General features: G+C 30.6%; 2 protein-coding genes and 1 pseudogene across 2 annotated transcripts; 2 read left to right on the top strand and 1 right to left on the bottom strand.

Moving 5' to 3' along the window:
- Nucleotides 1-6,529: 6,529 nt before the first annotated feature.
- LOC140823938 (protein NUCLEAR FUSION DEFECTIVE 4-like) lies at nucleotides 6,530-8,585 on the top strand (annotated as a pseudogene).
- A 2,822-nt stretch (nucleotides 8,586-11,407) lies between these two features.
- Nucleotides 11,408-13,419, bottom strand: LOC140823925 (protein NUCLEAR FUSION DEFECTIVE 4-like). Its single transcript, XM_073185517.1, has one exon. It carries the CDS (start codon nucleotides 13,324-13,326, stop codon nucleotides 11,539-11,541), a length of 1,788 nt encoding a protein of 595 aa, XP_073041618.1. The 5' UTR covers nucleotides 13,327-13,419; the 3' UTR covers nucleotides 11,408-11,538.
- A 4,164-nt stretch (nucleotides 13,420-17,583) lies between these two features.
- LOC140823931 (serine/threonine protein phosphatase 2A 57 kDa regulatory subunit B' beta isoform-like) lies at nucleotides 17,584-21,961 on the top strand. The gene is made up of 3 exons (XM_073185530.1): nucleotides 17,584-17,855; nucleotides 17,997-19,292; nucleotides 21,181-21,961. Exons 2-3 carry the CDS (start codon nucleotides 18,159-18,161, stop codon nucleotides 21,484-21,486), a joined length of 1,440 nt encoding a protein of 479 aa, XP_073041631.1. The 5' UTR covers nucleotides 17,584-17,855; nucleotides 17,997-18,158; the 3' UTR covers nucleotides 21,487-21,961.
- Nucleotides 21,962-26,242: the final 4,281 nt, after the last annotated feature.

Below are 26,242 nucleotides of genomic sequence, written 5' to 3'. Positions count from 1 at the left end.
ATTATTACTAGGAAAATTAATCATTAGACCGGAGGGATATGGAACCGGTTTAATTGGTTCGAGACTTAACTGAAACAACATCAACTTTGAATCGGTTTGAATTGCTTGAAAACGGATTCGGAAAGGAAACATTTTAGTCTGGTTCGATTTAATTTCTGATTATATATGTTGCTTAATAAATAAATTCTTTGTAAATAATAATTATTGAAAAATATGATCTGGTTTAATTTGTTTTGGTTTAGATTTGTTTTTAATCCAAGCATGTCCAAACAATATATCCTACTGGATTCGTTGCTCCATGATCTCATTGCTCAACATGGTTTCTCGGGTCCGGAGAGTAACAAAATGATATCAGAGTCGGTCACCAGTCAGAACAACGAGAAATAAATATTATACAGAGAATACTACATGAGTGCAAGCCACTTCTTGATCTTTTAGGACAAAGTGTTATATCTACTGGAACCACTTCTTGAACTTAAATATAGGAGATATCCCTAGATTCCTTGTGATGGTAGATCAAGGGTTAGACCACAACAGGGACATAGAGTTATGGATGAGGGGGATTATAAGAAGAGTAGATCTTTTTTGAGACGGTTTCACGAATCTTTATTTGTGAGACGGGTCAACTCTACCGATATTCACAATAAAAAGTAATAATTTTTCATGGATGACCCAAATAAGAGATCCGTCTCACAAAATACGACTCTTGAGACCGTCTCACACAAATTTTTGCCTTATAAGAAAAATCATGCTTGTGTGGATTTGGACCCGATTGTTTTTATACATGACTTGGTCGTCATAAATGACAAAGTGAACATTATAATGGTTAAGTATTAATTATTTACGTGTGAATTTATAATTTGATAATTGAGCTTAGATTCAATCAGATAAGGCTGGTCATTAGGAATAATTTGTGGAGTTACCCACTCCATTTGGACATGTTTAATTAGAATATTCTACACTTGAATTTTCTTTTTTAAATTAAACAGGAAGTTATTGAGACGTGAAAATACGTGACATGATAGAAAAACTGAAATTTTTGTCTTGTACATTTTAGGTTTTGATAGGGAAGTTAACGATGTCGGGGACGTGACCGAGACAACTTAACATATTTGGGTGACTAGATTATCACACATGAAAAATGAGGGACTCAACCAAGGACAAACCTAAACTAGAAAGACAATTCAATGTATAATCACTTATTTTTTTTGGAAAAATTACGATTTTGGTCATTCGTATTTATATCTTTATGATTTTAGTCATTTATGTTTTTGAATTGAAGTTTTACTCTGTTTTTTTTCGATTTCTATATTTTCCTACATAACACTGCTATTGCTCTGAAATGACATACTATTATGTACAGTTCTACGTAGTAACTTACATGTAAAAAAAGACTAAAATTAGAAAACAATATATCAAAATTACAAAAATAAACGAAAAATTCATAATTAAGACGGAACAAACAATTTTCCCTATTTTTTTTTTCTATTCAACTCACACCTAAATATTTCTAAAACACTTGATATAAAAATATTTCTTTTCCTATGCTTAATTCAAGGAATCCGAATCTTACCTTTAGCTTTTCGATGACTTAGGCTCATCCAAAGTCATTATTATAAATTTATAATCAACTTCTCCACATGTATGCACGGAGACGTTTCAGCTAATTTTATAAGCTTAATTTGACTTCCAACACTTCACACACACACACACACACACACACACACACACACACACACACACACACACATATATATATATATATATATATATATATATATATATATATATATATAATAATTTTAATAGGGTGATTAAGAATACTTTTGTTTATAAATGTAGTAATTTTGTTTTTACTTATTTTTTTTTTTTAAAAAAATATCAATTTTATGATCCATATTAACACGACATTACATCGTATCGACTAAATTATTATATCAACCTTTGAATTAGGTCCAAGGGTTTTTAAATGACTATGGTTCCGAAGTGCATACAATAATTGAGATAACTATATAATTATTAATTGAACATTTTCAATTAAGGGGAACTTGAGATTAAATTTCTTACATTAAATATAAATTAAGATTCAGTCTGTATGTCAGAAAACTTAGTTTGAACTCTCTGGTCTCACATATTTTTATTGTTTCAGCTTCATGATATTTTTTGAGTTCAAATAAGTACATATCATTGAAATTGTGATATAAATTTATGATTTTCAAGTACTAATAAATTTTAATTTAGTATATTATTTAAGTCATATATGGAAGAAAATAAAACTAAAACAATAAAATAGATACAAGTGATTGCGATTATAGAACAAACGTACAAATTTTAAGTATCGTTTAAATCAAATTAGGTATATAATTATAGTTTTTAAGTATGAAGTATCGATATTTTTTCGAGACAATAAGATATCATATTGTTGAAAATGAGATACAACCGTATGTATTTCAGATACTGAGTGACTTTATAAATTGAATATTAATCAACTTGAATTTGGTATATGTGATATAATTTTTTGATTTTTAAGTTCAGTAAATTGAAATGAAAAACATATCATATCATAAAATTAAAACTAAGTTTTTCTGATACGTAGACAGAATCACAACTTATATTTAGATTTAGAGAATGAATCCCAATTAATCCTTAAATTAAGTCCATGCATGCTTCATATCTTCCACGCTTGAAACCCTAAAAGGACACGTAATTAGTTTGATAGAAGAGACAAATAAAATACAGTAGGCTTTGATTCCTCCATATCTGAAAGATGAGACGTGGACAAATTTACTCCTTTTAAGTTGTCAAAACTTCATAACAAAGTTCGTCTATTTTTGTGTTTTACTCTTAATTTAATTATCAAAATTGAGTTTTGGTATTGTAATTTAAGTTATTTGGCTTTTAATGCTCACATATACACCAAAAAATGCCAATGTGACATCTGAAAATGCTGATGTATATGACGTCACGTAACGCTCCGATAAAATATGAAAAAAAAAAAACCAACTTACGGGACCGAGATCCGATTTTGACTACATGAAAACTTAAAATAGGTCAACTTAATGATATTTTTGGAACTTTTCCTTAAAAAAAGTTAAAATCCATTAGAATTAAATTTTAATTAGTACTTAGAACAACCACAATGGGTGTTAAATGGGTATTATTACATCCATTTAACACCCTTTCTCCATTGTGAGTGGACGTTATAGAGAGAAAAGGGGGCGTTCAAACATCCGCTTTTTTTTAAAAAAAAATTGGACACTTAGCGACGGTTTTAGAAAACCCGTCACTATTTACGACGGATTTTGACAAACCGTCGCTAACCGCGGGCCTTACAATGTTTCCTTATTTAATGTTATTTAATGTATTGGTTTAACAGCGGGACCTACAAATAATGAGTGTGAATGTTAAAATGAATGTGGGAGAATAGATATGTTAATGTAATGTGTATGTGGCATGTTGTCCCTACGATTTTTGATGAGGTGGTGAGTGTTATAACAATAACGAATGCGGGTGCCCTTAGTAGTAACTTTCTTTAAGAAGAACTAGCTACGTAGAAGTAACTTTAAAAATTTAAGTTTCCATCAATTTTAAACTTCAGTTTTGAGTTTTAAATTTTTTTATCTAGATTTGGAAATTTTGAAAGTATATTAAAATTAAATAAAATGACTTTAAACTAACAAAAATTTAAATTTAAAAATCAATAGTTCAAACCGAAATCAAAACCCGAACACGAACTGTTTCTATAAACCTTCCGACCTGTTGACCCATTGGTTCCGACTCGAACCCATCGGCTCATGAACGTCGATCGCGACTGTGCGGCGATTTATAAGAGTTTCTACACATGAGGGTTAATACATACAATATCTAATTATGGACACATTTATATTTTCGTAAATATATTAATTGTCTTGTCTTCTTATTTTTAATATAATATATGATTAAATGCGTAGTTTAATTTAATATTTCTTTTTTAATTAAATTAGATAATGCCACCTGGTGGCAGCGAATCGTCTTCCTAGTTAGCCTTGTGTAATTAGTTGTTGACACCATCAATAACAGATTATTGATTTTAGAATCTGATATTTTCAAATTATTAATAAAAAAATACTATATTTTATTCATGATGGAGTATATTTAATTCTTATTTTGAAAAAAATAATGAAAATAAAAATCACATGTTAGAGATATTATGTGCTGTAGAGATCATTCAATTGAGATATATATCATTAATTAAAGAAATTTATATAATAATAATAAATTATAAAATATGTAGAGTACTTTACAAAACTTCATTAAATACAAATTTTTTATTTTATTTTATAATAAAAAATGTAAATTTATGGAGACGTGGTATATTCGAGAATCGTACGCACATTCGTTGGATAAATCCGTATAAATAAATAAAGAATGCAATATTTGAAACAAATAATTTGTGATTTAAAAAACATAAAAAAATAATTTGATGACGAGATTGGGAAGAAACCTAGAAAGTTAATTTATGGGATAAAAAATACAATTTATATAATTTAATATCACGGGTTAACTTCATTTCAGCTAAGACAAAATGGATAATTGACATTTTATTCACTTTTTGTTAACTTCCCATGAATTTCAATGTTGCGTTTGTCATGCCGTTCTCATAATTTATCGTGGAAAACAATAAATATCATTGTTAGGATGACAATCAAACCAGGGTAGTTCGACAATTACATAGTTTAAGATGTTTGAATAATATAATTATCGTCAACTATAACTTTTAATAAAACGACATAAAATTGATCCGATAATCAATATATCTTTTACTAAAAATACAAATATTCGATACTACAATTGTTATCAAAACCAATGTCACATGTTCTTCACGGATTATAGAGCAAAATTATCTGCCAGAACGATAATCGAAACATAACACTTTGATTATTATATATTTTTCCAACTTTACCATGCATAGATATTTTTATAAAATGACAGGTACAAAGAGTAAGACAAGTTGATTAATAAATACATAAATAAATTAATAAAAAAATACAAAGAATAAAAGGTAACATTGCCCTAGTTGGCCCCTTTGATTTATTTATAATTTTAAAAAAAAATGAATATTCAACGTTGATGACAAGTAGTTCACATTTCAAGTCTGCATGACATATAAGAGTCAACCTTTGCGCTGGCATTAATAAATTGTATAGAACATACTATAATAGAGTGCACCACCAATCACAACTAAACAAATGGGAACAAATCCCTTTCCTATATCATGAGATATTCTAGTTGAATTTTCATACAATCAAGATTTTTTAATATATATATAATATATATATATATATATATATATATATTATGAGATATTCTAGTTGAATTTTCATACAATCAAGATTTTTTAATATATATTATATATTATATATAGGAAAAACAATATCTCCATTCAGATGTATGATTGACAAATGAAGTTATTTTGATTGATGTATCGGAAGGAAGAAGGAAGAAACACAAGATAGATTTAACACGCTCGAATCCGGCATCATATTCGAAATTCAATATACAAATCATACATATACAAATGGATAAAAGTAGAATTGTAAAATATCCGAGATTTATCATATATATATATATATATATATATATATATATATATATCCAATTTTAGAGCTAGATCGATTAAAATTTTCTGCTTCAAAATAGATTTAAAAATTAATAAAAATAATATTTTTCAGCGAAATTGCATTCAAAAATAAAATTCAAATTTGAAAGTTATCTCCATTCAGATGTATGATTGACAAATGAAGCTATTTTGATTGATGTATAGGAAGGAAGAAGGAAGAAACACAACATAGATTTAAAACACTCGAATCCCGCATCATATTCGAAATTCAATTAAAAAATCATGCATATACATATGGAAAAAAGTAGAATTGTAAAATACCCGAGATTTATCATGTGCATACCCAAAAGATATTGATTGCGAATTCCATGTTAAAATGAAATATACACACACATATAATTGTAAAAATTTAAATATCATATCCAACATGGGAAAAACTGTCAGAAGTATCCGACACCAAACTAGCACACACTGCAAAATAGGACTAAAAATCCGGGAAAAAAAAACACAGTTACACAACTAAAACCTAACTTCGACAAATTAGATAACGAAAACAGAAAGCTATAAAACTTAGAGGACTAAATTGATTGAATCCAACTGATAACGTATTTGCCAGGGAGTTTCTCTCATAATGACCGTGAAATTTATTCCAAGCTGGATTTGTCTTTCTCCTATTCTTTCACTTTCAATTCCCCTTTTTTGAGCCACGCTTGCACTGTAGTCAACTGCAAAGTCTTCTTACTATCCATTCCCCGTCACTTTTCTAGCTTCATGATGTAATCAGAGGACCAACCCCAAGAATTGTTAATAAAATTATACCCTCGAAATTATATTTAAAAAATTATATAAATATTTTATAAATATATATTTTTTCTGTTAAAATCCCAACAAATTGGAACTGAAACCCTGTATATATACCCCACATTCTATAAATCCATAAGTTCATACAATCTTGAAACTCGTACATTTTAAACCAAACCTTCCAAAAAACTGATATTGTGACAACATATATAAAACACGTATCTTTAGGAGTTTTTTTTTTCTCACAAAGGACACAAGCCAAAGAAAGTTAACATGGTGTTCGCAGCGGCCAACGGCGGAGGTGGCGGCGAGAGGCCGAGCATGCGGTCCTTCACCTTATTAGTCATCAAAGGACGGTGGTTCATGGTCTTTGCCACCACGCTCATCATGTCGGCGGCCGGCGCCACGTACATGTTTGGTCTGTACTCCAAGGAACTCAAGCGTTCTCTAGGATACGACCAAACAACCCTCAACCTCCTCAGTTTCTTCAAGGACCTCGGTGCCAACGTCGGGGTCCTCTCCGGCCTGATCAACGAGGTCACGCCGCCGTGGGTCGTGCTGTCCTTGGGGGCGGTGCTTAACTTCTTCGGCTATTTCATGATGTGGCTCGCCGTCACCAATAAGATATCCAATCCCAAAGTTTGGCAAATGTGTCTCTACATATGCATCGGGGCGAACTCTCAGTCGTTCGCTAACACCGGGGCGCTGGTCACCGTGCGTGAAGAACTTCCCGGAGAGCCGTGGTGCGGTTCTCGGGCTTCTGAAGGGATTCGTGGGGTTGAGCGGCGCGATCATAACTCAGATATTTCATGCAATATATTAGAACGACACTAGATCTCTCATTCTCCTGATCGGGTGGCTCCCCGCCGCGATATCGATTCGTGTTTCTTCGAACGATAAGGATACTGAAGGTGGTTCGGCACGGCTCATGAGCTGAAGGTTTTCTACAATTTCTTGTACGTATCACTTGGGCTGGCTGGATTTATAATGGTGGCTATCATACTACAAAAACAATTCAACTTTAGACGAGGGGAGTTTGCAGCAAGTGCAGCCGTGGTTGTTGGTTTGCTATTCTTGCCGATGACTATCGTTGTGAAAGAAGAGATTAATCTTTGGAGGAGGAAAGAAACAACGTTTGGACAACCTTTCCGTAGCTAAAGATCACCACAGAACCGGCGGCGGCGGTGGCGACAACCGCCCCACCACCATCCCCACCACCGCAGCTACCGGCTGAAAACCAAGAAAAGATCTCTTGTTGGAATCCTAAAAGCATATTCGGCCCACCGGAAAGAGGCGAAGATTACACTATTTTACAGGCCCTTTTCAGCCTGGACATGCTGATTTTGTTCTTGGCTACAATCTGCGGAGTTGGAGGAACTTTAACCGCGATAGATAACTTGGGACAGATCGGGGCTTCACTAGGGTATCCGGATAAGAGTATAAGCACATTCGTTTCACTTGTGAGTATATGGAATTATCTTGGAAGAGTTGTCGCAGGTTTCGGATCGGAACATTTCTTGAAAAAGTTCAAGTTCCCAAGGCCCTTGATACTCACTTTTATACTCTTGATCTCATGCATCGGCCATTTATTGATAGCATTCGCTGTCCCAAATGGCCTCTACTTTGCATCAGTGATCATAGGTTTCTGTTTCGGCGCTCAATGGCCGCTGCTTTTTGCCATAATATCGGAGCTTTTCGGGCTCAAATACTACTCCACTCTGTACAATTTCGGTTCCGTTGCGAGCCCGATCGGTTCGTATCTGTTGAACGTGAGGGTTGCAGGCCATTTGTATGATAAGGAGGCTGAGAAGCAGCTGAGAGCCTCGGGCCGGTTCCGGATGAAGGGTGAGGACCTTGATTGTGTTGGGGTGGAGTGTTTCAAGCTGGCTTTTGTTATAATAACCGTGGCTACTGTTTTCGGGGCCATGATTTCACTTATCTTGGTGTTTAGGACGAGAAAATTTTATCAGAGTGATATTTATAAGAAGTTCCGGGAGGAGGGGGAGAGGGCCGCGGCGGCGGAGGAGGAGGAAATGGCGGTTGTGGCCGCCGGAAACGGCCATGCTCGGACTTCTAAATGAATCTGGATCAACTGGTTTTATGTATGATGTAGAAAAATGAAAATGAAAACTACATATTATTAAGATAGGTATCGTTGTATAAGATATGTGACACTTCTTTTAAATTTTCTTGTATATATATATATATATATATCCGTGCACACTTTTGTGAGCATGGCTCGTTATTTGAGGTAAAGGTCGATTATGCAAAGTTTGGTTAAATGCTAATAACAATTTTTAAAAGACCAATCATTTTGTGTATAAAATAACAACCAAAAACCTCTTTAATTTGGTTTGAAAAGTAAAATTTCAATTCTTGAATAATTCCACCACTCAATAAAAGTTATAAATTAGGAATTATAAGTTAATTTTTATTTTCTGAAAAATAAAAATTAATCAATATGCCAACTAAGAACTCTTTGATGTGAAAGCCTTGATGAAGATTAATGAATGATCACGATGTGCAACATTTAATGTTTTTTTTAAAAAAAATTATATTTTTTTTGAAAAAAAAAACTATAATCAGAATTATTTAAATATATGGGATCCTTTGATTCCTTTCCAATTGCCGTGTACCGACACTCCAAATGCCTCGCTATTTTAATACTACGGCAATGTCGATGGACAACTATCAGATTTAATTTGTCCGACAAGAGACTTTGTGATGTGAGCCAAATTATTGGAGGTTTTTATTTATTTAATTATTATTATTTACGAACAATTCTTTGGGATATTTTGTTGGCCGATGGGACGAAGTAAAGATTGAATCATTGATAATAAGAGTAGAAAATTAAATGATTTATTTTTATAAAAATGAAATTTAAATTAGTTTTCGTTTTGGACATGTTATCAACAACCATTTCACAGTATTAGCATACTATTTTTTTAATTTTAGTGATTTTTCATCGGAGCAATGACAAACACATCAGTGATATCCGACGACATGTTAGGAATTTTTGGTGATATAAAATTTTTTTGAGCTACATGATAAAAATAGACTAAGATTGACAAAAAAAAAATTGAATTGTTTACCATTCAAAACAGGTGAAATAAATATAATTTTTTTAAAAAAAGGTTATTTAAAGTAATTTATATGACGTGCCAAATTTGCTTAAGTTGATTTTTAGTTATTTAGCCAATCAAAATTAGATCCTGCAATAACTAAAATTGCATTTCAGACATGATACCGATGGTTGTTCACATAGAACCAGCTATTACACACGTATGTAATATTTTATCAGGATTGAAAAAAAAATTTAAAATCTAAAAAAAAACTAATTTATTGCAATAATATTCTGTTTCGACTATACATATTATCAAAATTGGATCCCACGATAACTAAAATGATATTTCATACATGATACTGATCGTTTTCACATCGAGCTCGATAATACAAACGTACTTGATGTTATATTTGGATTTCGAAAAATAATTATATATAATTTTTTTTAAAAAAAACTATTTCTCCGTTTTAAATATTATATATATACACGAGTCAAGAGAAATATATTATAATTGAATCTCAAATTCTAGATACGGTGTCAGGACTTTTTGATATAAGGTGAATTGGTCATCGACTATACTGGTATAAGTTGGACTTCAGTAGGTGACAGCTTTGCTCGTTAGGTCGACCTGTAAATGTAACTCAATTATAACAAATTTTAAAAACACCAAAAAAAAAAAAATAATTATAAAGAGGATACTAAATCATGGATGGTCCGTTAGGTATGGGAATGGTGTTAGGAATAGATATGCAAACAATCAAAATCGAGTCGAATATTTCAAAAAAATTGAGGCTCGAGTTCAAGCTTTGATCGATCCAATTAAGTATATTTAAACTCGAATATATGGTTATTTTGAGCTTGAACTTGGATGAAAATCGTGCCAGTGTGTACAAAAAAGAGTATATATGGAGGAACAAGCATGGAACAAGTTATTTTAAAGAGATAGGAAGTTGGGATATCATGAAGGGAAAGGGAGATATAAGTTGCAAAATTCCAAGAGAGGCGTAGTCCGGAATGCTTTAAAAGGATAATTAAGATTTAGGAATATGTAAATTATAATGAATATACTAAGAGCCCGTTTGGTATAAGAAGCTACAATTAAAAAAGTGCTTTTTTAAAAAAAAAAGTGCTTTTTTAATTTTTAACTTGTTTGGGTGGGCTTCTAGTGCTTAAAAAAGCACTTATTAAGTTGAAAATAGAGCTTTTTTAAAAATCCTATTTTAGAGTTTTTTCCACTAGCTTTTCAATAACCTAAATTAATGAGTTAAAAAAGCACTTAATGAGATGTATCCAAACACATTTATTAATTAAAAAGTGCCTTTTTATCTATTCATCCAAACACAATATTAACACAACTTTTACTTAAAAAAACATTTTTAAAAGTCAACTTAAAAAAGCACTTTTTTAATCAAAAACTTTTGATACCAAACGGGCTCTAAATCTTGCAAACTATCGAATAAGATAATTTGGGTTCGCTCAAAAAATCTAACTCAAGCCTGGTTTGAATCCTATTCCAATTTCATAATCAGCTAGAAAAATTATCGAGCTAATTCGATTCGTTTGAGTTCTAGTTGGGATCCTATACTGAACTTTTTAGGAATTTGATTTAATATATACTAGCAAACATTTATTAAGAAATTCATTTTCTAGATATTAAGTGAAAAAAATTGAAGTCGGCACTCGGCAGATATTTTTGAGTTTTGTAGAACCAATTCAAAAGTTTACAACCTTATTAATATCGATCAGCCCTGATGACTAGTTTGCGAGGCAAATAAAATAAAAAAAATGATATATATAGAATCTTAACTAAAAAAAATTTGGGGGCATAAAGTGGCTCTGCCCTCGAAATTTTAAACAATAATCTATTTCGTCGGAGTACTGATGTAGCATCAGAAAATAATAAGATAGGATGCAATATAACTTGAAAAATAGAAACCCAGGAAAAAAAATTAAATCCTTACTTGAAAAGAAGACCAAAGGATAGAATGCAAAGTCTACTTGAATGCCTAAAAAATACTCACAAAATCTATATATAATAATACTATGAGTGGACTGAATATCATCTTCCTGTGCTTCAATGTTGTGCAACATTGCTAGCCATTTGCAGTTCCCTTTCATTGGCTTCCATCTCCTCTCTAAACCTCTTGTAAATGTCAGTCTTGTAGTATCTCCAAGTTCTCATGACCAAGATAAGCGACACGAACGCGCCAAACAGATTGACGCAAGCTAGAATCACGAACGACTTCCGGTAACATTGAGGCCCGAGGCACGTTAACTCGTGCACCATCGATCGTGTCATCCCTTTACTTGCCAGCTGCTTCATCGCCTCTTGATCATAGAGTTTGCCCACAATCAGCACATTGAGTACATATGATCCAATAGGGCTAGCCAACTGCCCGCAGTTGAACAAAGTTGAGTAGTACTTCAATCCAAAAAGCTCGGATATGATGATGAACAGTAGGGTTAACTGCATACCGTATGAGAATCCAATCAATAACGAAGCAATGTAGACCGAACCAGGGAAGGGAAACGCGATGAAGAGATCGCCGATGCTCGGCAGAACGAGGGAGACTGTCATCATAAGTACTCTTGGAGTCTTATATTTCAACAGAATGTTTTCGGAGACGAATCCGGAGAAAACCCTTCCAAAGTAGTTCCATATACTCACTAGAGAAACAAATGTGCTTATAATGTGTGTCGGATACCCTAAAGATTCGCCGATTTGGCCTAGATTATCAACTGCGGTTAAACTGCAACCTAGCCCACAGAAAGTAGCCACAAAAAGAATCAGCATATCGACACTCAAAAGGGCTTGTAGTATAGTGTAGTCTTCGCCTCTCTTCGGCTTTTGGCATATATTCGAACAACAAGGTGGGTCATTGATTTCTTCGGTTACGCCCCCGGTATTTTTCGAGTTTTCATGAACTTCCTCTATCTCTGATACAACCTTTGCCTCAGTTTGCAATGGAGGCTGCTCAATAATAATTGTAGGGGTTTGTTTTGCTTCTCTTTTCCTTAATCTCCAAGTAGCCAACTCTTCTCTGACAGCAATAATGCAAGGAAGAAAAAGCAAGAAACTCACAAAACTTGCACTAGCAATAGATGCACCATGTGAGAACGTGACATACTTTTGTGCAATCGTTAATCCCATGAGAACCAAAGCCAAGAAAACAGAAATATACAGATACTCGTACAAAACCTTAACTTCGTTTGGATGCCTAGAAATTTTCATGGCTCTAATATTAAATATAAACATCAAAGAGATCAAAGCTGGTAGCCACCCAATCAAAAGAATCAAAGATTTTGCATCATTCCCATAAATTGCCAAATAAAGTTGAGTAAAAACTGCACCACTCAGCCCAACAAAACCCTTCATCAACCCTAACATCATCCCTCTACTCTCCGGGAAGTTCTTAACACAAGTAACAAGCGAACCTGTATTCGCGAAATTCTGCGAATTCGCCCCGATGCAGATGAAGGCACACATCATCCAAACCGAGGGTTTCCGCATCTTCTGGCACACAGCCAGCCATATCAGAAAATAGCCTGCAAAATTCATGACAGATCCAATCAACAGAACAAACCATGTCGGTGTAACCTCCGCAATAAGCCCTGACAAAACTCCTACGTTAGCTCCAACATCCTTGAATGTCCCCAAGTAATTAAGCGTCGTTTGATCGTAGCCGAGGGTGGATTTGATTACTTTCGAGTAAACACCAAAAAGATAGGTTGCACCGGCTCCCGCCATGATCAAGAACGAGGCGAACATCATGAACCATCGGCCGATGAGGAACTGGACCGTGAATCGGCATAGTGGCCCGCCGCATCCTGCTTGCGGTGTAGAGTTGCGTGGAGCCACCATTCTCTTGCTGTGTTTACCGTGTGCGGTAGTTGTGATTGAAGTGGTTTGAATTTATGGATATGTGATTGATTATATAATGATGAATCGAATGAGTTTCGAGTTTTTGGAGGACTGAATCATTGAACAACTTTACTTCGGGAGATAAGATATATACTGTTATTATTCGATAGGACTGAATCTGATTATCAGATTTTGTGGATTCAAACTATGATTCTTGTTTTTACAAAACTTCGGATAGTAATTTATTTTCTTTTATGGGAAGCTTTTTAAGTTCCTTGAAAGACTAAAAAATTTTGATTTTGCTTATATAGATCATCCATAAAAAATATTAATTTTTATTGTAAATATATATATGAATGACTCATCTACGAATAAATATATGTGAGACAATCACAAAAGTCCATCTCATTATTTTGTGAATTTGTTGATATATTTAAACTAGTATAAATAAATAATAAAATATGTTCGGGCGATTTTCAATATATTTACATGTATGTCCGTTAAATGTAAAAAAAAAGAAGTAAATTTATATTTTATATGTAATATGACTTTCGTAATTTGAAATTTAAAGTGTAAACTTTTATTTGTTATGAACCTTGTAGCTTCTATTTATATTATTTTAGCAAACTGCATTTGGTTACTAAGAATTAATGTTTGAAGTTTCAATTGGGCAAGATTATATTTCAAAAATGTAAAATAACCAATATATTTATTTTTTAAAAAATAATATTCCATCAATCAGACACCATATCCTACTTTACAAAAAAAAAAAATGAATACTTGTGATTTAAGGGGAAATTTTGTAAATTGACTTGTTTAGTATTTTGGTTATGTAATTTATTTAAGTTTTATTTTCATCTAGTAGTTTGAATTTTTTTAGTTTTGATCTTTTTTTCTGGTGGAAGTCACTAACATCATCGAATATTTCTTATTTAACATTTTTGATCTCTTATGTGGTTCACCGACGAAAATAAATCATATATTATACACATTAAAATCTATATAAAAAATTAAAGCAAAACGACACCCAATATTTTTACAATGAGAGGAAAAACTTATAATTTCCTATTATTTTTTCTTAGGTAGATTTAGACACGAGCCGCATAGAAAAATATCAGTGTCAAATAAACAATATTTGATAGATTTAATAACTTCAAACAAAAAAAGGACCAAGACAGAAAAGCAAAAAAAAAAAAAAAAGCCAACTACATGAATAAAATTACAAATTTACTTTATTTAAGCCTATGAGATCATCTTCGGAACGAGACACAATACTTAGTTCCAATTGGTTATTTAAATCATGCGCTATATTTTATTCAAACAAGTCTCGTTTGCACAAATTATTAAAAATTAAACGCACTAAACATTCGTGAGACCGTCTCACAAGAGATCTACTCAAACTCGAAGTACAATGAAACAAAGGTAGTATTGATCAATTTTGATGAGGAAAATCTTTGATTTTGTTTTTGGCGCTTTATTTCTATGTTTAACATAACTCTTTGAGCAAACGAAAACCCTTGAGTGCAGCTAATAAAGAAATAAGCAAAAGTGGTCAAAAAAATGAGGAGGAAAAAAAATGTAAAAGTGAGGTGTGAGTAATTGCATAAATTTTTAGAGAAACGTACATTTTTGCCAAATTGGGATATCGTGTTACGTAAGATTCTTGCTGGTTAACTCAAATTAGCATGTAAATCAATTAATTGGGTATAGAAACTATCTTGAAAATACTAACAAAATTGGTATAAGTCTTAGGGGTGTATTTAATGTAGAAGATTTATTGACTTTTAATGACTTTTGTAGATTTTAAAAGTCTGGATGTCTTCAATTAAGACTTTTACATACTCTATAGAAGTCTAGTGGTATTCAAAATAGATTTTCATAGAGTTTTAAGAAGTCATGTTGTATTCAACATTGACTTTTAAAAACTCTATAAAAATCTAGAAGTATTCAAGTTTTCAATAGAATTTTAATAATTTCATGGAATTTATTAACATATAAACATGAAAGCCTAAGGTACAACTAAAAATTGTCAAAAATTGTATTTGGTTCAATTCAAAGATTTGAATGGATTTTTAAAATTTCTAACTCATATACAAGCTATTTATTTCTCTCTTTACCACTTCACATCACATCTCCTCTTGTCTTCTCTCCTCTCATCTATCTCGATCACTCTATCAAATTTTCGTAGTGTATTAATATATATATATTTTCTTCATCCTTTTCAAATTTTTCATTTTTTGGCTGATTCATTTAATAATTTTTTATTTTAATATCATAGAAATTTTGAATTGTAGAATTAATTTTGTGATTTTGAATTTATGACTTATACAAATTAATATAATACTCAATAATAATAAAAGATGATAAAAAAAATATCGTTTAATTCTTAATAATTGATTAAACTCGCAACAACCATGATTTTTAAAATCTTTTTAGCATTTTCAATTAATATGTAATTTATGATATTTTTATATAAAATTATTATATCCACACAATACTAAATAATATTCTTTTCATATGTACATCATCATTTCAAAAACAGTGTTACAAATTAATTAATTGATGTATTTTAAAAATTTACAAACATGCATACAAACTCATATATATATATATATATATATATATATATATATATATATATATATATATATATATATATATATATATATATATATATAGGATTAAATGATTTAACTTTTAAATAAGTAAATTTATTTATTAATATAAATATTGTAAAACTATTTCAAACTGAATTTGTTATGTATATCCATTAATTATTGGTTCGAAGAAATTAATAAAAAAAAATATGTTATAATTAAGTACAAAATTTATAAAATTCTATTAAAAAAAATTTCACAAAAGTCTATAAAAATCTTGCAAAAAAATCTACTTGAATCCACATAAATTTATTTATAAATCTGTAAGATTATGTAAAAATCAATAAAATCTATCAAATCTATAAAAGTCTATCATTTGAGAAAATCATTAAAAATCATCAAAACTCTGAATTGAATACACCTCACTTAATGTATCTTCCATCAAAAGAAAAATCAAACACTATATCTATTATTTAGTTTGGGGATATCGTGTTTTTTCCGGTGATATGCAATTTGATTTATTCATATGTTAATAGCGAAAACAAGTGAGTTGATATGTATATAATCAAAGGATTGTCGTTTTACCAAAAGTTAACCTTAATTTTTAAATCAAATATTTTATGTGTTAATCCACACGAAGTTGTGTCAATGCTTTGAATTTCTAATATCTTATTTCTCAATTCTCAATCCTATCGAACAATAAGTTATGTTTGTACCAAATTTTAGGGGCCCCTCGACAAAACTACAAAATCATTACAGAACTACCAAGATATTGGAGTAACAAGTAGCACTTTTCCTATATATATATATATATATATATATATATATATATATATATATATATATATATATATATATATATATATATATAAATTATTGTGAGATATCCTCACGAGTTAATATGCTCATGAATTAATTTAGTGAGACAAATATTTAATCAAACTAAACTCATGAAAAATTAATCTTTTATGTCAAAGTTATTACTTTTAATATTATGTATTGGTCGGATCGATCCGTTTTACGAATATATATATATATATATATATATATATATATATATATATATATATATATATAATAATTTAATTGAAACTAAAAATAAACCATCAAATAGATTTAAAATATGTAGTTTGGCAATTTTATTATCAAAAATATAATTTCGTAACCAATTTACTATCATAAAGTAGGATAGAATCACAATAGCTATTGATTTCATTTTATGAGCAACATTATTATCTTATAAAAACTCTCGAGATTATATTGAGTTTAAGAATTGCTAGAGAAGAATTTTTGTCATTATTTCGAATAATTATTTAAGTAGGATGATTTATTTTTTTCCAAAATTTATTTTATTTTATTTTATAATTTTCTTCAGAATTTTAAATCATGGGGGATAGATGCCTCAAACTGAAATTATTCAAAACTACTCATATTTTATAATATAGTATAGTGTTGTCAGTGTGCAGTATATATATATATATATATATATATATATATATATATATATATATATATATTTGAAACTGCTGATTGTTTAAAAAATTGTCGTAAATTTTTTTCTGAAATATTTCACAGCTCGAAGAACAGTACAAGAGTATCGATTGTAGTGTAACGTACGTTTGGAATTATTATTTTTATTTCATTGTTGGTTTCAGAAAATAGTTCCAAAAAATCTTGTCTTTAAAGTTTCATATAATAATATTTTGATTTTTGTCGATTGTTCTGGTATTGTTCTTCCCTCCCTTTTCGGATCTTTCCTTTCCCAAATCGAAACACGCAAAATTCTTTCCCTACTCTCACTCTCAATCTGTTTCTCTCTGATCTGAACGACCATTGTTTCATGGTATAGTACCACATTTTACATGGCTTAGTTATTTTCTTGGCAATAATTTTCAGTCTGTTTTCTTGATTTCTTGGCATCCCATTTACAAGGTATCACCTGTTTTCTGATTTCATGTCAATCTCTGTTGTACAATGAATGTCTATTTTCTTTATTGGGTGATGGTTATGTTTGATTTTGTGATTTGAATTTAGTTGTATTTTCTCTTTTTTTGTTTTCTGTTCTTGTTTCAGGGTGCAGATTTGTTTATATACTGTTTGTATTGGAATTTTGTGGAACAATGAAAGGGAAATGGAGTAAAAGAAAATGATTGGGGAGTAAGGTGTTAGTGTTCCTGACCGTGGTTATCGGGTTCTGTTGTTTCTGATTTGTGATCTGGGTGAGAGTGTTTAATAATGTTTAACAAAATTATGAAAAGAGGGCAAAGAAAGCCCTCGAAATCATCGGAAGCAATCGAGGCTCCAATACCATCTGCAACGCCTCCCAATGTGATTGTTAATCACGCATCCCGAACGGCAGTTGCCACAGCGCAGCCTGCGGGTCTTGCCACTGTTCCGCAGAACACTGGGGTAGTTGAGGTCTTGCCCTTGCTGAAGGATGTCCCACTAGCTGAGCGTCATGTGATATTCATCCGTAAAGCTCAAGTCTGTTGTGTTTTCTTTGATTTTTCGGATACGATGAAATCTGCACGTGAGAAGGAGATCAAGAGGCAAACCCTTTCAGAGCTTGTTGACTTAGTGCAATCGGGCTCGTGTAAAATGAATGAGATAATGCAGGAGGAGTTGGTCAAGATGATATCTTTGAATATTTTCCGGAGCTTGCCACCCGCATCACATGAGAATACTGGATCAGAGGGTGGAGATCCGGAGGAGGATGAGATGTTCATGGATCCTACCTGGCCTCACTTGCAACTTGTTTATGAGTTACTTTTGCGATACATTGTGTCATCTGATATGGACACTAAAGTTGCCAAGAGGTATCTTGATCACTCATTTGTCTTGAAATTACTTGATTTGTTTGACTCTGAGGACCTGAGGGAGAGAGAGTATTTGAAGACTATTCTTCACCGGATATATGGGAAATTCATGGTTCATAGACCCTTTATAAGGAATGCAATAAACAACATCTTTTACAGGTTTGTATTTGAGACAGAGAGGTTCAGTGGGACTGGAGAGCTATTGGAGATCTTTGGAAGTATAATAAATGGTTTTGCGTTGCCAATGAAAGAAGAACATAAGTTGTTTCTTGTACGTGCACTTATTCCTTTGCACAAGCCAAAATGTGTTTCAACATACCATCAGCATTTGTCCTATTGTTTAACACAATTTGTCGAGAAAGACTACAGGTTGGCCGATACTGTCATTAAGGGGGTGCTGAAGTATTGGCCAATCACAAATTGTGGAAAGGAGGTTCTCTTCCTTGGAGAACTAGAAGAGATATTGGAGGTCACACAACCTGCGGAGTTCCAACGTTGTATGGTTCCTCTGTTTAGGCAAATTGGTCGTAGTCTCTGTAATTCACATTTCCAGGTATGAGAAATTGTTCTTTGTTACATTTCACTATGTTAGTGTATTTGTGTTTCATTAAGCACAAAGAACTCCACTATGCTTGTCTTACAGGAGTAGCGCCCTTTCTGTATACATTAGTTCTATGAAAAACAATTCACTTCAGATTTCAGAAAATTTGACTCATGCTATTATCTGCGGATATTGGATACAATAGACTTGATAGAGTACAAGTACTGGCTATATGATATATTTTAGACAAAAAGAATGAGTTCTGATCGACGTAGAGAAGCTAAATTTACTGTATCTGTTAAGAATTTAGTGTATTCCTTTCCTTGTATTTTTTAGTTATGTGTGTATTAGCTAATTTGTATTGGAGAAGTGTTCTTGCCAACAAGCAACATGAAACTTCATATTTTTTTAGACTTTATGAGTGAACTTTTCCTAGTTTAGGAAAGCAAAACAAGTTTGGACGCGCCTTTCAGTTGATTTAGGCCAAAACGAGATTAAATCTGGCTGATACATATTTGGAATCTTTGCTTAAATAGTTGATGAAGAACATAACGGTGATAAACTTAACAAATTAAGACAGCTATATTGTTTCGATTTTATATGTTGTTTGCCTATATGATCTGGAATATATGACATCACTGGCATATTTTGTACTTCAATTTTCAGAAATTTCTTATTATTGGATTATAAGTTGGGCTTATAATGGTTGACACAAACATGTACACTCATACACATGTATGGCAAAAACTAGATATACATGTGAACGTGTATATTTATATTTTAAGATATATAAAATATTTGAATTCTCTTGTAAGGCAATTTAATTGTTTTAGACTTTTTGGTATCTATATCTGTATCATGATGTATTGAAGTCCCTGCATCATATCTGTCCATTACCCCAGTATTTGATAGAAAGAAAATGGTCTATGCGATGGATTGGGAAAATTTTCCTTCTCTACGACTTCATAAATGTTTTGGAAGTCAATCTTTGCATTTAAAACCTATGATCACTTTTATTTCTTTGATTTGCATAAGAGCATTTGACTTTTATTAATAAAATCTGCCAGTGGACTGTCTATCTTACATTGATGGATTCGACTGGATTTCGATTGTTTCTTTGTTTTCTTTTCATTTAACTTCTTTGTCATATCCATGAGTGGGCTGCTCAGAGTGCTCCAAAAGTCTTCCGGAGCATCTTTATTTGTATATTTTTAGGCTGATATGAAGCCCGAAATGATTGATGAATTAGGAAAGATAACTTCAAACATACTTAGGTTGAAATAAGGACTGAAAAAGGGATGGATAGAAGTCTTATAAACTTTATGGTTCTAAGTTGCCGTTCTGAACTTTGGAAGTCCTCTTGCCTTCATAGATTTCCCACTGAACACTGGAGATTAATGCTTTGGCACTCTTGGTGCAAAAGAATTGCATAATTGCAGTTTGTGCACCGCTTTTGTGGCAGATTTTGGTTTTTGATTTCTCAAAATATATGGGAAAAAGCATGGTGAGTGAAACTCTCATACTGATTTGTTTTCCACTTATTTCCATTTATACAACCATTTGTGCAAACACCTGCAACTTTGGAATAATAATAATAATCACTCTTACAACTTGTCTATGTTTAAAACTTCTACTTCAGCAAAACACATTCAATCAAGTGATATCTCCGAGTACATTAGTGCATATTTTATTTCGCTCATCTCTGCGCGTATAACAAACTACATTTAGTTATAGTGTCGGTGTATCTTTTTATGTTTGTCAAATATAAGTTTTTGTGTTCGTGAACGTTGCAAAGTTGCTATCTATACTGCACTTGTTTGGCCATGAACTCGCTCTTACAAATGCATTTCCGCCATCATTATTATCTATTGCTACTCAAATTTTAGTTGTTCGTCCACAGGTAGCAGAACGTGCTCTTTTTTGGTGGAACAATGAGCATATAGTAGGCTTGATTGCAGATAATCGACATTTTATTTTACCAATCATATTTGATGCATTAGAACATAATATACATAGCCACTGGAACCAGGCAATAAATGGCTTGAGCTACAATGTTCGTAGAATGTTCCTGGAAATGGACACCAAGCTGTTTGAAGAGTGTCAGAGACGGCACGAGGAAAAGGAAGCCATGGCCGGAGGACTGGAAGAGCAACGCTTGCTAACTTGGAAGAGACTAGAAGAAGTTGCTGATCAAGCTAATGGTTGACAAAACATTGTCTTTTTCTACTTATCTGTATGTGGATTTTGAATCCTACAGTGACAGAACTTCTGGGGTTGGCAAATCTATATAGATTAGAACCAAATGGTTCAAGAAAATATATGAAGAATTTCTACTATCTTGTTTGGCTGTTTTATCATCGCTCAAATGGGTATCAAATGACACCGAAAAAACCGAGTGAGCGGAAATGAGAATCATCCAGTAATGGGAGGTACGAATTCCATCGAATTGTTCTTCACATTTTCATTCATTAATAGTTATGTTTTTCCATCTTTCCATTTTTTACCCGACTATTGATACCAGTTCTGTAATCAATGACTGAAGACTCTTCATTGCTTTCCTTGTCACGGAAACATGTTACGACGACATTTATCGATCAAGAGCTTTGTATATATTCATTTTTCCATTCCCTTATTAATTCTTTTATTGAATTTCATGGATTTTTTTTATAAAATCTTGAGCGGCGAGGCGATTCTTGATCGTGTTTGTTTGTAAATGTCTTGTTTAGACAATCTGTACAAGGATGGTAATTCATGTGTGCTTTCTCCCGGATGTAGTAGAGCATAATGTATGGTTATTCTTGTCAAGTTGGACTTAGAATGCACTTATTTAAACTTTAGGGGTGTCTGTGTAATTATTCCATACTTCACGTGGTGTCTGAAAAGCTTGAAACAAAAGGAGAACAAATATGGCCGTCGACGAATATAAGATTCGACTTTTTTATATAATTTTTTATAATAATTAGAATACAAAATAAAAAATAATCATGTTATCCTTATCTCATATTTCATCCCCAAGCTAAATGATAATATGTTAATTTTAAAATACAGTGCGCAATTTTAAAATTTAGAAATAATTGTATATATATCTGAACAATATTAAATTATAATTTATTGGGAAAAAAAGCAAAACAATTCATATGTGAATGTTCAAATAAAAGCAAATTGTTGATGAGTGGATTTTTTGTGAGACGGTCTCACGAATCTTTATCTGTGAGACGGGTCAACTCTAACTATATTCAAAATAAAAAGTAATACTCTTAGCATAAAAAATAATATTTTTTCATGGATGACCCAAATAACAGACTCGTCTCACAAAATACGACTCGTGAGACTATCTTACATAAGTTTTTGTCATTGTTGATTAGTTTGATATTAATTGATGTATGACATTTTTCATATATCTTTTGATAAATTAATTATTGTCTTATTACTATTTATTTTTTTAGTCAAAATCACGTAACTAAAAGACTATTATAACTGTTAAAATTTATAGTTACGTTGTTAAACACATACCAATAGACATTATTAAATAATATTTAAACAATAAAATAAAGAGTTACTTTAATCAAATTATTTGATTAATTTAATAAAAACTTGAAATAAATTAGCGTTTTGAAAGTAATATATATATATATATACTAGAAAAGTGCACGTGCGTTGCTCGTGAAAACGATTTTATTTAAGATAAAATTAGTTGATATAATAAATAAAAATGAAAAGTATATTTATAAATTCATATTAATTACATATATGAAATTTACATGTTTTCACATGTTTATTTTAAATAATTTATTTTTCGTTATATAATTTTGTTTGTTATTTATGTGTACATGTAAAGTTTTAATAACAAGTACAGATATCGTCCGACAAAACTTGATATATTACAAATATACATTAAAAATAATTCTTTAATTAACTTGAACAAAAACTTGAATAAATTAATAAACTAAATTGAAATTAAAATAAAATGATGAAACAAACACAATTTAAATTAAAATAATTAATAAACGACTGTTCGAATATCGGTTAATGCACATATCAATTCTTAAGCAATGCTTTTGAAAGAATCCATTATTTTATCAATATACTATGTCAAATTATACTCAACTAATTCAACAACATACAATAACCAAGTGTCTTTTTGTTATTTAATAACTGCAACAATGAATGGTGGATTTCTCTAGCATTCGTTTTTTAGTCTATGACTATCAGCATGTACTCAATCTCATATGTTGTTAGGACCAGCTAGATGTTTAGAGGGGGTGAATGAATACCTTATTAAAACTTTCGATATGATTGGTTTGAGCTAACAAAATACAACGTTTTATCTCAACTCAGTTGAGTTACAAGTCAACAAGGTAAAATATATGCACAGAAAAAGAATCGTGTTCAAAGTTGAACCAAATAGATACTAACACGATAATCGACAGATGCAGTTATCCCAATGCCAAAAATATTCATGACGTTCAGTAGTTTTTCGTTGATGAAAATACTGTTAGATAACCAATTCAAGCTGATTTTGATGGAGAAAATGGAGAAGAAATGCAGCATCCTTTGGAGAATGCATAATCTGTAGAGTACAAGCAACAATCAATAATCAATCAACATATTTCAGTCAATGAAACAGAAAATGAACAAAGATCTCAACGATTTAGAAGAAAAGCAACATGGATGACAAATTATGAAGTAACTGGTAATAACCAAATTGAAGAATAATTTGTTCATTTTGCTCTATTTTCATATTGTGATCCAGTACCTTTCGAAGAAGGTGCATGACCACACAAAGAATGAAACAATTAAACTCATCTATTGCAGAAGTGAAAACCAAGTAGCTGACATGTTTACCAAGTCCCTGAAACTGCCTGCATTTCATAAACTAAGTGAGCTACTTGGTATTAGCATATTAAAAAACAAATTGGAGGGATGATGTTCTTATTAAGCCGATGTTGACCTTATCGGTTTAAGAGAGAGATTATTGAATTATCAAAGGTTTGTCGAAGTACTTAGTTATATGTCTTGTCAAATAAAGTCTGTTAGTCATTGTTTATTGTTAACAAAGTATTACAGAAAATAATTATCTTAGCATATTTGTAATTTCATGGTTTAGAGGTCAAATATTGTTGCTATTTTTATGGTTCTTTCCATATTTGTATTTGCCTATAAAAGGCTCATTGCTGAATAAATAAAATATATAATAGAAAACAAAATTCTTCTCTTTGTTTGATTTATATTTTATTCTCTGAACCACTAACCAAAAATATATATGTTCATTTAACTTGAAGTTTAAAAAATACAGTTCGAACCATTTTTGCTTATAAAACGTATATGTTTATTTGGCTTGAAGTTTAAAAAATTAAGTTCGAACTATTTTTTTGTTATGAAACATAGAAAATATATTGTATGTTTAAAAAATATTAATAGTAGTCCACTTTTTCATGTGAAAGAATGCATAATAAAAAAATATGTAAGAAATATTAATAGTATTCAACTTTTTATTTGAAATAATGCATAGTTATGTATCAATTAAATAAATAAATAAACTAAATTATATTAAAAATATATCAATTATTAACTAATAATGGGGAAAATAATTATGCAAATTATGTATCAATATATAAATTAAATAAATTAACTTTATTTAACTTGAAGTTTAAAAATTAAGTCTGAACCTCTAACTAAAAATTTATATGTTCATTTAACTTAGATTTAAAAATATTAAGAACATACATTAATCATATATAAATCAATCAAATCAATAAATGTTAGAGCAATATTATATGAGTATGTTCATTTTAATAAATCGGTGAAATTACAATCATTATTATTATTATTACAAAAAATAAAGAACTAAAATTATCCACATCGTGATGACCTCACAATTATTTCAAATACAAGAAAGCACAAACATCTACAAATATTTATTTAAGCTAAATTTATATATTGAAACCATATGCAAATCAAATATTAGATCACCAAAAATGTATGGATGAGTGTTATAGATAAATATAATTGAGATAATGACATATTTATATATTCATTTAACTTTAAGCTAAAAAAGTTAATTAAGTATGAATCATTTTTTGTTAAAAAATAGAAAATATATTATAGTTTAAAAAATACTAACCACAAATTTATATGTTTATTTAGCTTGAAGTTTAATAAATACATTTTAAATTATTTTTGGTTATAAAACATATATGTTTATTTAATTTGAAGTTTGAAAAATTAAGTGTGAACCGCTAACAAAAAATTTATATATGTTCATGTAACTTGAAGTTTAAAAAATTAAGTCCTTAACATTTTTGGTTATAAAACGTAGAAAATATATTGTAGGTTTAAAAAATATTAATAATAGTCCACTTTTTAATGTGAAATAATGCATAGTAAAATATATCAATTATTCAAATACAAAACATCTACAAATTTATTTAAACTACATTTATAGATTGAAACCATATGTAAATCAAAAATTAGATAACCAAAAATATATGGATGCGTATTATAGATAAATATGGATGGTATAAAATGACATATTTATATATTTTAATTAACTTTAAGTTAAACATATTAATATGAGTCATTTTTTGTTAAAAAAATAGAAATATATTGTAGGTTTAAAAAATACTAACGACAAATTTATATGTTCATCTAACTTGAAGTTTAAAAAATAAAGTCTGAACTATTTTTGGTTATAAAACATATATGTTTAGTTAATTTGAAGTTTAAAAAATTAAGTCTGAACCGCTAACCAAAAATTTATATGTTCAAATAGCTTGAAGTTTAAAAAATTAAGTCTGAACCATTTTTGGGTATAAAACATAAAAAATATATCTCAAAATTGTATTTTTAAAAATATAGTTTGAACTATTTTTAGTTATAAAACATATAACTTGAGGTTTTAAAAAAATAGAAAATATATTAAAAAAATAAAAAATATATTGTCGGTTAAAAAAATGCTAACC

The sequence above is a fragment of the Primulina eburnea genome, chromosome 1, assembly GCF_022965805.1.
Source record: "Primulina eburnea isolate SZY01 chromosome 1, ASM2296580v1, whole genome shotgun sequence".
In the NCBI taxonomy this organism is placed as follows: Eukaryota; Viridiplantae; Streptophyta; class Magnoliopsida; order Lamiales; family Gesneriaceae; genus Primulina; species Primulina eburnea.
This window is presented reverse-complemented; position numbering and strand designations above follow the sequence as displayed.

Bases quoted from the DNA above. Each gene is read 5' to 3' on its own strand.
- LOC140823925 (XM_073185517.1), bottom strand. From the start codon at position 13,326: ATGGTGGCTCCACGCAACTCTACACCGCAAGCAGGATGCGGCGGGCCA.
- LOC140823931 (XM_073185530.1), top strand. From the start codon at position 18,159: ATGTTTAACAAAATTATGAAAAGAGGGCAAAGAAAGCCCTCGAAATCA. The intron at 19,293-21,180 runs GTATGAGAAATT...GTTCGTCCACAG, and splicing joins TCTGTAATTCACATTTCCAG to GTAGCAGAACGTGCTCTTTT.